The sequence below is a fragment of the Boleophthalmus pectinirostris genome, unplaced genomic scaffold (genome assembly GCF_026225935.1).
Source record: "Boleophthalmus pectinirostris isolate CB_2022bp ecotype Guang Dong unplaced genomic scaffold, ASM2622593v1 HiC_scaffold_15, whole genome shotgun sequence".
Taxonomy (NCBI): Eukaryota; Metazoa; Chordata; class Actinopteri; order Gobiiformes; family Gobiidae; genus Boleophthalmus; species Boleophthalmus pectinirostris.
In genome coordinates this window covers 20219897-20234769 of record NW_026571070.1, presented here as the reverse complement: position 1 = coordinate 20234769, position 14873 = coordinate 20219897, and the positions used below count along the sequence as shown (strand labels likewise).

At 38.6% G+C, this 14873-nt stretch overlaps 1 protein-coding gene across 2 annotated transcripts in view; it reads left to right on the top strand.

Moving 5' to 3' along the window:
* Positions 1-12856: 12856 nt before the first annotated feature.
* The window catches only part of dok6 (docking protein 6), a 55041-nt gene continuing 53024 nt past the window's right edge, over positions 12857-14873 (top strand). For both annotated transcript variants that reach the window (XM_055150731.1, XM_055150732.1), the window contains exon 1: positions 12857-13023. In XM_055150731.1, the coding sequence (XP_055006706.1) occupies positions 12958-13023 (66 nt within the window). In that variant the 5' untranslated portion in view covers positions 12857-12957. The remainder of the gene's footprint in view (positions 13024-14873) is intronic.

Genomic DNA, 14873 nt, shown 5'->3' with positions numbered 1-14873 from the left:
TCTTTGTGCAGTCTAATTCTTGTGTTCACCTTCATCGTCATGGCAGCGGGTTTGTTTGGATGACCCTCCCCTTTACGATTTATTGACCCAGGTTTGTCACATAGGATACTGGCTGCATAGGTCCACACTTCATATGGAAAGAACATCGCAGGATCTACTTCAATATCTAGAATACCAAACAACTGCTTGCATTTATGTATCTATGAACAAATGATCACCTGTTAGACTGAGACTGGTAACAAGTAAAAGGTCAAAGATAAACAACAATGAAATGTTTTAAATTAAACATACTTTAAAGGTCCTATATTAAATGGATTCTTGTGAGCTTTAAGTCTTGTTATAATGCTTTTAACTCATCAAAGACATACCTGGAGTTATGTTTTGTTTTCTGTTTGACAGCAGGACTTAGCCTAAATATGCAGGGTTTGTGTGTTAAACATGTGAATGAAATAAAGCCCAGCTCCTTATATGTTTCTGATTATAACAGCAATATTAATTTGAGTTTACAACATAACAGATATAAATAGACCTCTGAGAAAAAGCTCACATTTTGCTAATAAAAAGTTTCCTAAACCATGTTACATATCTGACAAAAAATAAAACAGAATTTTAACATCTACTCTGAGCCTTCTGAATCTGACACGCTTCATAATTCTCTATATTAAAGCTGACACTCTGCTTAAACCTACTGCTGATGAGTCATTTCCCATTTTCTCTCAACCACGGGATAAGCCCAAGAAGTACAGATCAAAGCAGCAGCGTGGAGTGAGGGGTGGGGGTGTGGATGGGCGAGTTCACTGTATGGACCCCCCACCTCCCTTTGGACCTGGTATATTCGCATTCACCGCTAACCCCCTGCCCCACATCCATCCACTATTATTCATTTAAAGTGTTTGATTTTAGTGCCACTGGGGAGTCTGAGTCGTCACTGTTCATTTGCCTCTGCACTGCGGTGAAGTGAAATGGACAATCTGTAATGTAGTCTATCATAAATGAAAAGTGTGTAATTTGGAAAGAGCTGGAGAGGACTGAAACTCAAATTGACAGTGTTATTGCCTGGTAGGGTTGTGAGGGGGAAAAAAAAAAATCAATACTGAGATACTAAACTCTACAAACCAATATGAAAGGCATTTATACTTGTTTTGGCAGGTAATAAATAGATACTATGGTTTAGATCTTTTTCAGAATGACCATATGCCCCACCACCAGAAAAATGTGGACCTTTAAATAAAACCAGTGCTGAAAATGACATTAGATCGTATACAAGTATGCTGGAAATGTGAAGATGGTAAAAGAGAGAAGAAATCACAGGTACAGGAGTAAACCTTGCGTATGGTATCAGAGTCTATATTAAATATTGGACCTTGATTTGTATCAAATGTTAATAAAAAGTATATGTGCACTGTGTACTCAGAAATCACATTTCCGTGCTGTATCTAGGGCATTTGCTGCCAGCTCAGTACTTGTTATCTAAGCCTGCATCATCAGACCTATAATACTCCCTACAACAGACTAGAATAGACAACACTATCATAATGTGTCATAATGGGTTCATGTCTCCGGGCGCTGAGTCTTGCAGTGATGGTAAAATAAACTTCTCCTATATTAGAACTCCAGTGCCATGCCTCTTCTCTTCATCTCTCAGGCTACTACAATTTATTCTACAACAGCAGGGTTTTTTATTTTCTGAAATAATTAAAGTTTTCTTCTGAGTACTGTCTGTGGCAGCAGGTGTAGAGCAGTGGCTCCAATGACCTTTGCAGCAGCTTATTACAGCAGAACTGTGAAGGAGATACTGTGTAGGTGACAAGTTCTGGTACTTCATTCAGACAGCTGTAAAACACCCTTAAAACATGCTCAATAAATCCACATGTTAAAGTGATAGGAAACACAGACACTGCACTGTGCTGAGGCCTGGAGGGACTGGCTGAGAGCTGCACTGAATTTGGCCACACTGTGATTGATAGGTCGTCAGTGAGCACCAGGACGTCCGAGAGGAGACACATACATCAGACGCATGTCAAAACTCACAACTGGGTGCGGGGAGGTGCGCAGATTGGACAAATGAAAGGCAAGAGAAGTCAAGGAATAAGAAAACTGCAGAAAGAGAACGTCCCATTAACATCTATAGTGTGTGCAGGAAAATAGCCTTGTGACATTCATAGTACCAAAAACAAATTGACAGTGTTCTTGAACCTCTACCTAAATTAAAATTGTGTCCTTCTCAGTTCAAAGAAAATGTCTTGCCCATGAACACAATGGCAGTATGCAATGTTGTCTTGTGGGGATAAAGCATAATGCAAGGACTTCTCTGCTGGCTGAGCAACTACCACTTGTGCTGATATGTAGTATGACTTTAACTTGGACTGTGAAAGTACTACAGCTTTCTGTGTCTATAATAAAGGTGCATTATTGTTGTCAAGGAGGGGCTTCCTACTTTCTTTTTCTATCTTGTACTTAACCAATCTCCGGTAGTTTTTTTTTCTGCCCCAAAATACCAAAGCCAAATGTGTTTTTACTGTGAGAAGGTTGCCTCTCCACAGATCTGACTTGGCCAGGTGGTGCTATGTGTCTCCATAGAGATAGAGTTTAATGCCATACGACTGAACATTGCAGGAACAGAAGCAGTAGCTCCATGGAAAGAAACCTGTTGCTAACTCTCCAGCAGAAAAGTTACACAGTGGAGCTATTAGAAAGTCTTGTCTTATTTTGCCTCACAACTCTTACTCCATTCTCCAAAGAAGTAATGACTTGAATTGAATATCTGCATTACAGTTAGTGCAATCATTCCTCCTGTCAGCTGATGTTGATGGATGTGTGTGTGCTCTCGATGTGAACCAGCAGACAGATGTAGGTGCATTATAGCCTGGTGTCATAGCGACCGGCCGGGCCCATTAGGACTGAAGGCAGACGCAGCGCAGTGCAGACAGATGGGTGAATGACTCCGTACTGGTCTGCCGTGGTGGCGCCCTGTTTCAGTCTGTCGTTTAAAATAAGGAAGGCCATTAATAACGGCCTCAGCTCGCCTCCGCTCAGGTGTAGTCGTCTGGTGAGCACGGTAAATGTGGTGAGGAGGAGAGAGGGGGCAGAGTGGCAGGCCATGTCAGAGAGGGAGGATCTGAGGAGCAGACACGAAACACAGGTGAAGTTTGAGTTGTGTTTACAGAGATGATTTCAAGAGGTGCACTGTGTTATGACTCCATGGTGCTTAACTGGAGATAGAAAGAGAAAGTAAATGAATTAGTATCTTTGACTTGTGTGGAATAGAAATGAATAAAAAGTGATCAATGGCAACGTGTTGTTTACAACAGTAGATTGCGCGAGTCTTGTCGTTCATTTCGGGGGTGCAACACCTATAAAAGCTCTGCTCAAATAGATTTTCAGACCACAAGCTGGGGGAAAACTGGCTTGAAATATGACATTTATGCCAATATTTATTATGACTTGCTTGTCAAACCCTTACTTTACAATATACAAAGTCCAATCTAAGATTACTGTATGCAGTTTGTATGTGTTTTCTCATAAGATGTAGTTGTGACATTGGTATTGAAAAATACATATATATACGTAACACTTGTGTAGTGATTCATGACACTAAAAGACACTTCACACCGTTCAAGACAGACAAAACAAAAATGAAGGAACATGAGCTTGAATGAGTGGCACTGGCTGACTCATAATTATCGAGTTATTTTAAGCTCTTGTGCTTTTAAAACAAGCCTCTGACAAATCTTAGACATCTGATTTATAATAACCATTCATTACAAATGACCAACCCACTCAAATTCAGCACCACAGTATTTCCAATGACGGCCAAGGACCACTCAAATGCACTCATTTAAGTTATTTTTAAAGCGTGTCAATCTGTGGCAATAAAATAGGTCAGTGGGACTGTGGAAAATCTTACTTCTATAACTCGTCAAAAATGTGTTGAAAACTGGATTTATTGACTTTGGAGAAAACATTAAATTATATCAATTTCTTCGTGAGGCCTGTCACAGCAACTACTGGTACTTTGGACAGTTGCCACTGAGTTGCATAAGTGCTGTTTAAACACTTCCAAATAGGTCTACTAATGAACCAAATTATTTTCTACTAAATACTGAATTGTTTTTTTCTATTCAAGATATTTATGCTACCTTGAAACCTGCGAGCCCAAAACACTACAAGACTATGACTGCCCCCATCCTACATGTACTGTATATATGATTTGTCTTAACAGACTAAACCCATGTCCATTCCCAAAAGACAGTAAAGTAGGTGATGAACGCTAACATTTGTTCTTGTATAATTGTTTGTCACTGAAGCATTTAGCCTTGTGTAAACAGATGTGGGCCACATGTAAAAATCTTCCTAAAACAAACTGCGTGCAGAAGGGAAAATAGTGCCTACTCCAGGAAGGACTGGCTGCCTCCCAGACTGCACTGCTGCTCAGAATAAAACTTCAAATTCTCCTCAAATGTGGACAAAACCAGTGTCTGAACACACTACACAGAAACGTGCTTTAAGCTTTCCTTAGGCACATGTCTGATGTTTTAAGTGGCCTTGATTTTACAAAGCAGAAGGCTGTTCAAATAAAAATATGCTTCCTGTTTACCCTCCAGATGTGGGCTGTTTAATCTGTTTTACTAATAAAAATATTCATACTATACACCAAGAAAAAGGCTTTAAGAAGTCCCTCACAAAGCCAGTAGATTACACAGGAAGGGAATTATACTTTTCCAAAATCCTTGGCACAGTATAACAAACTGATGGTGCTCTGATGGGAAAGAAACAGTTACAAATATAACCAAAAAAGCTGGCAAAAAGGACGGTCTAGTGAATGTAGCATCACAGCTAAACATAAAGTTGCTGCTTGGTGGATGGGCGCACACACATTTGCAGTCAGTCATAACAAAGAGACCAGAGTGAAGGTTTTGGATGAGTGGACTTGTGAAAAATGGAAGAGAAAATTTAACTTTGGCTTTGGCAGAGAAATATGCACACCATATTGGAGGGGATTCTTGTGCTTTAACAGACTATTTATCCAGGGTTGGGGGTGGCAAAAGGAGCCGATGCTTTCCCCTCTGTTTGTGGAAAAGAAACAGTATTGAAATTGAAAAGTCACATCCCAAAATAAGTTTGTTTTTAACTTTTTTTTGCACCATCAGCAGAAATCATTCCTTTTGCAGCCACAGTTGCACTCATTAGAAACAGCACAGTTCTCTATGAGAGGTGTGTTGCTATATTTATACTTTGGGATCACAGGGTGCAACCTATAAAGCCCACAGCCAATCAGGTGTCTCAGATCGGGCCACAAAATCATGCAGCGTGTCCCAGGACTATGACGTCATCGGTGACCTTTGGGGTATTTACAGACGAGGTTTGATTTCCACTCTTTTTCCATGCTCACACACAGGTCGTTGTAAAGCGAGAGTCGCAGCAAAAAGACGAACTTTGTTCTAAACCTGGATGGAGTCACAGCCTTCTGCCAATCCCAAAGAAGCTCCCACAAGCCACGCTCGCTGAGGGAAGCACAAACATACAGCTGTTTTATATTAGCTCTGTCAGATTAAATAAGGAAGCAATAACCTGCAGCGGGCAAGGTGCATTTAAAGCTACCTTTAAAACTAGACTGGGCACATTTGTTCAGTGTGCTCAAAAGTGAGACTGGTACTCTCACTGGGCTTTCCCATATAAATAAAATGTAAGATAAATAATTGTACAGTCATTTACACTACTTCAAGCTACTTTCATCATGCAATAGGAATTAGATAATCATCTTTCTGACTGGATAATCATCTTGAGAACCAAAACACCAAATTATAATGCAAATAAATGGAATATCATGACCAGTGTTTTTGTAATTAAAAATAAACCAGCATTTGAAGTGTTATCAATGAATGCTATATTTAATTTGAACATTTTTACCTCATATCTGGAAATACAGTAAGGTTATGTTCATGAAATTTTAAATCAAAATATTGCACACAGTTTCTTTAAGGTAATAAGTAAAAATAAACAATTAAGGAGTTTTTATGCAAATAAATCCTTTTCCCAAAAGTTATCCAACTGAGGGCAAATAATTGACTAATTTAAAGTCAATATGTTGCCATTGTGTCATTGGGCAAGATACTACACCCACCTTTTTTGTGTTTGTGTGACGGGGGTCAGAGGGGCCAGTGACTCAGAATGGCAGCCACACTTACATCAGTTTACCTCAGGGCAACTGCAGGTACAGACTGAGATTATCTTTAATTCGCCAAATTTGACTTTGAGTGTGTAGAAAAGTGCTATACAAGAACAATGCATTCAAATTATTTTTAACTGTGTAAATATTTGCAGTAGCTTACAGTTATATGCTCATAAAACTTTGAAACACTAATCTCATTTAGCAGCCATTACAAACATTAGTGTTAGCAAAGTGCCCTTCCAAAAGTGTCCAGAACAGCACAGGCAATATTGCCCTCTACAGGACATACATATTAGTCATGCTTGTCTGTGTCCACTAATTTTCATTTTAGGGGAATTTGATTAAATATGTACAATTATAAAGAAAAAGGGTGAGTGTGTCCCTTCAAGAGCAAACACGGGCTATTATAATGTGACTTCTGTGTTGGCATAATGTTCACTTTGACCATTCACCTCAGTGCAGGGTATTTAAGGAAACAACTATAACTTTAACACTTAACTTTAACGTGATGTGTTGACAGGAACAATATTTACATTTTAATGACGTGAAATTGAATAAGAAAACTGATTAAGACCACTAATCACAATAATAACGCTTAAGGACTTGATAGAAATTCATCCGACGTTGCCTAATTTACCAAGTGTCGCCGGGAAACAAGAGACAATTAAAATGAATGAGATGGTCTGATGAAGGGGTCTGGTCAGTGATCCAAAACCTTGATAAGTTTAGCACAATGGTCCCACATAAAAAGCAGCCCTAATGAAAGTCTATGCAGCCAATTTAGTTTTCTGTGTGTTTGTTGGAAATGCCAGAGGAGCAGAAAAGCCAGGTCCCCAGAGATCCAGCCTCACGGTGACATCACTTGGACCCCAATTTAGCTCACAAAGTCTGGGTCAAACGAGCAGGAGGTATACAGCCTTATACAGACAGAACAATTCACAGTCCCATTCAGTTTCCAAGCTCCAGGCTCATCCCCTGATGTTTTCTCTCACTGGGAGTCTCACTTGTCTTTGTCAACAATTGTCACATTTGCTGCTTTACTATCATATTATTCTTACAAATGACGCAAATTTTGTTATGGGAAATAGAAACTGACAACATTCCATAATTTGCAAGATCATGGTAATGATCATTTGTTTAAAAAAAAGTAACCCATCAATGTTGAGTTATATTGTTTCCAAATGTTCACTTTAATAAACGTAGAGACAGCTTAGACAGCTCAGTTCAAGGAACCAGTTCAATAAAGGAGTTTGACCAGAGAGGACAGAAAAACAGGGAGATACAGAGCAGCTCCTTATTTTCTCTGTTGGACAAAGAACATAGACAGACAAGACCTGAGAAGTTAAAACTTCCAGTTCTCTTTTCCAAATTGGTGCCTGTCTTTTAACGTTTTTATCCAAATTACTGCAGCTAATCTGACCAAAAGCACCGCTTTCATATTTTTCCAAATTTAAATATTTGCATTTTTATAGCCAATAGCCTTTTGACTTAATTGACCTAAATCTGTGATCACACCTCATGAACGCTTGGAAAGTGTCTTCTGCTCCTCTTCAGAGGATGCAGCGTTCCTTCAGCCTGATGCTGCCTGAGCCTGGAGTTATTATTTAGATCACGTGGCTTCCGTCCATCTCAGCTCATTTGATTCTTCAGACCTGACGCCCTGAGGACTTCAGACCTCCAAACCAATGGACCACATTGTGACGAACATCTCCACTCTCCTGGTCGTACGCACATTCTTCACAGAATGGCTTAATTAATTAGATAGATACTTAGATAACTCTTAAAGTTTTATCTCATTTGCATATTTCATATTAAAATGCTGTCTGTTTAATTTGGTCAATGAATATTCATAAACCACAGTTTGCTTTGGTGAATAGTGATGCTGTTTATAGACATGGATCACTGATATAGAGAATTTACGAACTTTCAGAACAATTGTTTAATTCATTATTAATTTATTAATTAACTAAGAAAATGTATTATAATGTATTGGTAATATTTCTCAACATTCGTTGAGTGGTGCGCCAACACTCTACGTCTAGTTCAAGCTAAACACTCACAAAGGGCACGTGAGTCCTACTTTAACTTAACTTCAATTTCAATCTTTAATATCAGTTACCCACTTTAATACTATGGCACAGGAACAGTTTAATGAAATTATGAAAGACATATACTATTAAAGCTGCACTGTAGAACCTTCAAGGTAAAGCAATAAGATCTCCATAGAGACAAGCAAGTGGCAAACTCTCTCAAGAAAAAATTATAGTGCAAAAAAAACACAAATTGGAACTATGGAACTGATTAATACTCTAATATGCATAGTCACCATTTTTCTATGGATTTCTTCAACACTGCAGACTGAGCAGACTCAACCTTCTCACATATTCCTTTTATGTTGCATGTTTTATTACATTTTCAATATATGTGCATGCTAACTAATGCAAATGCACAAAGCATTTAAAAGCTATCCACTAGACTACCTTACAAATTAATTTCCCTGTGCAGCTGCGCTTTAGATGTTACTCACTGCTAATTATTGAAATCAAAGGGGCTGTAATAGGCTTATCCTCTCTATTCTCTCTTATGTGTTAGAAGCAGACCCTCAACAGTGCACCCTCTGTAGAAGGACAGAATGGCCCTCCAACCACTCCTGCCTCCACCCTTATGAAGTAAATCACAAACATGTCAAGCTAAGACCCACTGGGACACCACACAACCTTAACTGTCCTATATCCTACACCTTACCAATGTCCTCCTTGCTAAGAACAGCCCCATCTCTCATTCAGGGAAATTAGCAGTTTTTCACCACCTCTTTTCCCAGTTTTTTGCCCTGTAGGCATTGACATTTAATCAAAGCCAAATCCCATTGTGCCTATTAACATATCAGGCTGAAAGCTGTAAAAAGCTTGAATACAGGAACCAAGCATGGATCATTACCATAACGCGTCTGTGATATCTGTTCTCCCTCCTCTCCCCCCTCCACCCACGTGTGAAAGTGCTTACCTGGCAAACAGCTAAAGCATCTACAGCATCCTGTCTTATCTTTTTTTGTTAATTATTTACCAGTTTGTTTGCCCAGTAGCGCCAAAGCAAATCAAATTCACTGCCCATTTGAATATATCAGCAGGCTATCAAAGGAATCCATTAGCTTGAGACACCATAAACAGTTTAGGTGGCATTTTAGCTAAGCACAGCACTCAAATCATAGCTGTTTCTGTAGGTACTTGCTTCATATAAATCATAATAGCTGTGAAAGTGCTTGGACGCATGTTGAGGTGAAAAATGGCAACAATTATAGTGATAATAGATGGATTGTTGTATTTTGCATCAGAGCTGGAGATTTCTAGTTTCACTGTTGACCTTGTGGAAGGACTCTGCGCACTTGACTGCTCCTCCAGTTCTGACCTTATCTGACACTGTTGGCAGACACCGGTGTATGGCAGCGCCATATGTTGGTTGTTCTCGCACGCCCATTCTGGAAAACCCAAGAGGCCAAGCTTGGTTGTGCTTTACTGAAAGGAGAATCACATCAGTAGCACCAACTCATTAACAAAGCTCACTAATTATAGGATATATTAAAACTGAAGGTCAAAGCAATTGCGAAGTGACAATTACAGGTTTGGTCTTGTTTTGCTTGGATTTCAGCAAAACAAAAAGAAAACATATTTATTTTGTGTTGACATTTTTATTCTACTACCCTAATGTAACTGATGTATTGAAATCTGTATCAAGTACTCAAACTCAGTATAGAAATGGTAAATAATCACATTTTTGTATAACACTTTGCCACCTTCAAGACTCAAAGCGCTTTTACATCAAGGAACCACTCACCCATTCACACACTAGTGTACCGGAGAGTTAACTGTCTTGCCCAAGGACACAGCAACAGCATTCATCTGTGGGAGTTGGGTTCATGGATCTGACTGCTTAACCAACAATGTTTATGTAGAGAGTGGGATTTGAACTGCCAACCTTTGGATCAGTGGGCAAACACTCTTAGCTGCTGTTGCCTGAAATCAATTAAAGTTTTAGTATCGTGAAGTTTCAACACAATCTTACGGCAGCACTTCCAGTTAAATGTCACTAATTAGTTAAAACAATATCCAGAAATTGTATGCCATATTTCATTTCTAATATCACCCGGTCCTAAAAATCTAATCTTGTCGTCATCACGTTTTCCTTGAGAAGGGATAGCAAAATAAAGAAATCACATCATCTTATATGAACAACATGGAATATGAAAACAAAATATTTGAAGGGGAAATTCACAGTTTGTATTGAAAACTATTGTATTGCGTTAAAAAATTATGTAAGATATAGTGATTACGTCTTTCCTCGAGACAGACTGTCATTTCACAAAGCAGAAAATCCCAATGTAGCAACCCTCACAGTTTTTATCTTACCATCTGCAAAATAATGAAATATATAAATTAACAGGTACAAAACTGGTAACAAATGCAGTCTGGGTGGGATATGTGTTTGAATTTAGCAACCGAAATCTGGTCTAGTCTGAGCAGCTTTTGTGTGAATGAAAAACGTGTGAAGACAGCAAAACATGTCTGATCCCCTAATCTACAATTTTTTATGTAACTATATTACATAAGCAGCCATCGCTTTTCTCTGAATTTTAATCAAAAATGTGTAATAACAGGTTATGGTATCAACACACTCGCCATCTGCTTTGTGGGCCCAGATTCTGAGGTTTTAAATGAAACAGTATAGCCTCTATAATTTCCCCACACTAATCAAGTAACATAACTTCCGGGTTGTTAAATCTTGAGAAAACATGGGAGCTGTCTAAAATTATACTTCCTTATTAGCGACTCTGGTAAAAATATGGAAATGAGATTCATACTTAGACAGGTAATAACCAAAAGGCAAGGTACAAAGTGTGTTTCAAATTAGTCTGAACACAAAGCCCCAGTAGACATTTGCATATTTGCTTTGATGGAGAAAGGAGCAAGGGGGAATAGTATTTGACTGATGGCTACAGTTTTTAAAAATACATCAATATTACTACAAGCACTAGTCTAGTATGACATATTGAGTGTAAACATTGGGTGATGGAGTACCCCTCCTGCACCTGCTAATGGGATCTGAATTAAATCATCAAAAAGAGTAATAAGAGCATGTGCTCAGAGCAAAAATATATAATAATAGTTATATGACTGGAGAAAAGTGTACAAAATAAACAGCTGAATCTATCATTACAATAAAATCAGCTATGGTGCAAATAAGTAGCAAAACTCTTATGATGATTTTTTAACTTAACTAATGTTTTAAAGGGCCCATAGTACAATATTTTCTGATCTATGTTATAATGATGTTTCCTCATCAGAAACATACCTGTGCACATACCTGCTGTGTTTGGTTTCATTCACACATGTTTAACACAAATGCTACATAATCAGACCAAACTGAAAACACTTCTAATGTCATGTGGTAATACAGGAAGTACTTCACTGTGTATTTGAACTCTATACACCTTCAGTAGAATTATCTGGATAATTTCAGCCCTGGAATTGCCAACATCTAGTGAACTAAAACTAAAGTTACAACTGTTAACTTAAAAAGTGCCACTTCATGACATCACAAGGTAGATTTAGAGCATTTTAAGTTGTAGACAAACTAAGGCCTAAAGCAGGGGTCATCAAACTAAGGCTCTTGGGCCGACTTACTTACTTACTTACTTGGCCCCATGAGGGACTCAAAAGATGTCATGTCATATCATGTCATATTTTTAGCAAATAATAACACATCTTGTATTTTGTTGAGTTTTTCAATAAAAAAATATATTTATATGAAGTATTTATAATATAAAATAATTATGTAGTATATTTACATTTGCAGTCGCATTTGTGGCCAAATTTTTGTCACCTGACAAGCTCGAGATCAAACAGTGACAGTCAACACGAGCAGAGTACTGTAGTGCAGTTAAGGACAGCAAAATGGCGAGTATAAAAGAATAAAAAACCTGACAGAGTGCAGAGTGCCAAGTATGTTTTTGAGGAGGTAACAGCTTTGTAACATGGCTTAAAGCTCACAAGAGTCAATTTAGTGTAATATAGGACCTTTAAAGTTGCATGTTACTTTTGTTGTCTCCATGGAGATTTTAGTGCTTTGCTAATTTCAGGTGCATTTTTACTGTGAGTGGGGTCACCTCACTGACCTGTAACTTGGCCTGATTCCATCACGTCCTGCTGCATGAAGACAGGATGTTTAATGTCATATGAACACTGTAAGGAATAACATCTACACTATAACAGCTTGAGTAGAGTAAATATTTCATAGTCTAACTAAACAATTATTTTACAAACTTAAGTGAACTGAAAGAGAAACAGATAGTCTCAACATCCAAGCTACTAGAATAACATTTAGGCCACATCTCTAAATATATTCTGATTTATGTAACAAGGCTCAGTCGTGCTGCTAGGCTATCTTTGATACATTGTACACCCACTGTACCCCATGCTCCAGACACCCCCTCCCCCCCGCCTGGTTTGGGATGGTGTGGTCCAGGAAGCGCGCGTCTCTCATGCTCTCTCCTCTCTCTGCTCTCGTGAATCAGCTCAATGGTATCTCCCTCCTCCTCCTCCGGCGGATGGACCGAGCCGCTGAAGCCGGGCAGCCCTGAGCGTGAGCGCTGACACGGGGGCTGGCCGCTCCTCCTCGCCGCTCCTTTTGCTCTCCCGCTGGATGTCGCATTGGACGATCTTCAAGTGATACAAGACTTCACCCATCGGGAAGACTTATTTGTTTCCTCAGTGGACAAAAGGGAAGCTAGCATGGCTTCTAACTTCAACGACATAGTCAAGCAGGGATACGTGAGGATACGGAGTAAGAAACTGGGGGTGAGTACTGTTGCACTTGTCGGTGATGGAGGGAGAGAAGGCGAAGAGGCTGTAGCTTATGTTCTTGTATGTTTGCGTTATTTGAGCTCCGTGCGTAATGTTCAAGAGCGTGCGCTTGCTCCAAAGGCTTCCGTCCTGCCGTGCGCTGTGCCCGGATTAAAGCAGCTCAAGCAGTGGGTAACTTTCACTATACGGTCTTGCACAGTGCGATCAGACTTGGGCTTGTTTTGGAACGATGATGGAGTGTTGTTGAGGGACAGGTGATTTACAGGTGAAGCGCGCCTCTGCCTCTCAGTCTGTGCTCCCTACAGCTCTTTTATGTGCGTATGGAGGATTTTTTTTAATGATCACAATAGATACATTATTTATTTACTCTTGGCTAGAGTAGGATATGGGTTTAAGAATGATGAAAATTTTGATTAAAGTTCAAATCACTATTAAACACAAAAAATGATAAAGCAGCTGCTTTGAAAAGTCCCTAAAATGTCACCTAAAACATTGCCTATAGTTTCCATAATACTGCCTGGTAAAAAGATTATTGCACCTATATATGACTCTCAGGTGGTTGTATTGTGTTTGTTTTCCTTTTAGTTCTAAATATAAAATCTAGGATGATAATTTTATTCATGAAAGAAGAGCTTATATGCTTTACAAATGTGTATTCTCTCTTAAGCTTTGAAAATTCACTTAATTCAGTTGATAAAGCCGCTTAGTGCCTTGGAGATGAACTTGTGTTGATACAGCGAAGCAAGACAAACATCTCAACAGCTTTAAACAGCCATGAGTGACATCTTTTCAATGATGTGTGCCTTATTGTGTGAGTCATGAAGCCATCTGCCTTTGTTCATCATACTTCCAGCTCATTAGACTAAGAGAGAAGCGTGGAGAGGCTACGGTCTGCCTCCTCACAGCTTCACCCACAAACTCTAGTCTACACGTCCACTGCTGGCTACAATTAAGGCTAACGCTAGACGATTCATAGTTATTTGAATATCACACCTCAAAGCTTTTACATCCTCAAAAACTTTTTACACTTTGTAAAATAATTGCTTTCATATGCTGGTCCTGAGCTATGTTGGAACTAGATAGAAATGACTAAACTATGATGAATCCATGACTTAAAGCAGGGCTATAATAAGACTAAACTACATCCCTAAACCAGGACTAAGCAGGTCAAAATCAGAACATAACAAGATCTAAACATGATCTAAACTAGGGCTGCATTATTTTGGAAAAGGCAATGTTTTTTTTTTTTTTTTTTTTTTTTTTTAAATAAGTACAGCATTTGTTATTAGCTTTGTGGTTTATGTATTAAAAATTCTGTTTAGATTTTAAATGCAGCTTGTAGTCTTCAAGATGTTCTAAAAAAAATCTAACTGTGAATCTAAACCATGAATCCCATGGGTTTCAGAACAGGTTCCATCCATTGCATAAGACCCTGCAGAGACAATTTATTTAATTCTCTAACTGGGCTGCACCAAGCCACTACTAGTATCTGAAGTTGGTGCTGATAGGGAAAACTTCTAAATAGTTCAGTCGATATCCTGGTTGCACATATAAATGTATGTAATTAGACTTTTTACTGGTTGTAGTTAGCCCAGAAAATCTTATAAAGTTTGGACTTTATACTTTACACTTAAAGGTTGTATGGAAGATTTTTTTTTTTTGTTTCAAATTGTTAATGAAAGTTTAAAATACCATTACAGAAAAGCAGCAGCCTTGTAATTATGGTGACAAAAAAAAAAAAAATGAATGAAAATCTATCAACTGTGGACATTGTGAGGCCAGATAAACATCAGCCAATAGAAAACAAGACTACCTCATTTTCTATTGGCTGTTAGGTTGTTAAT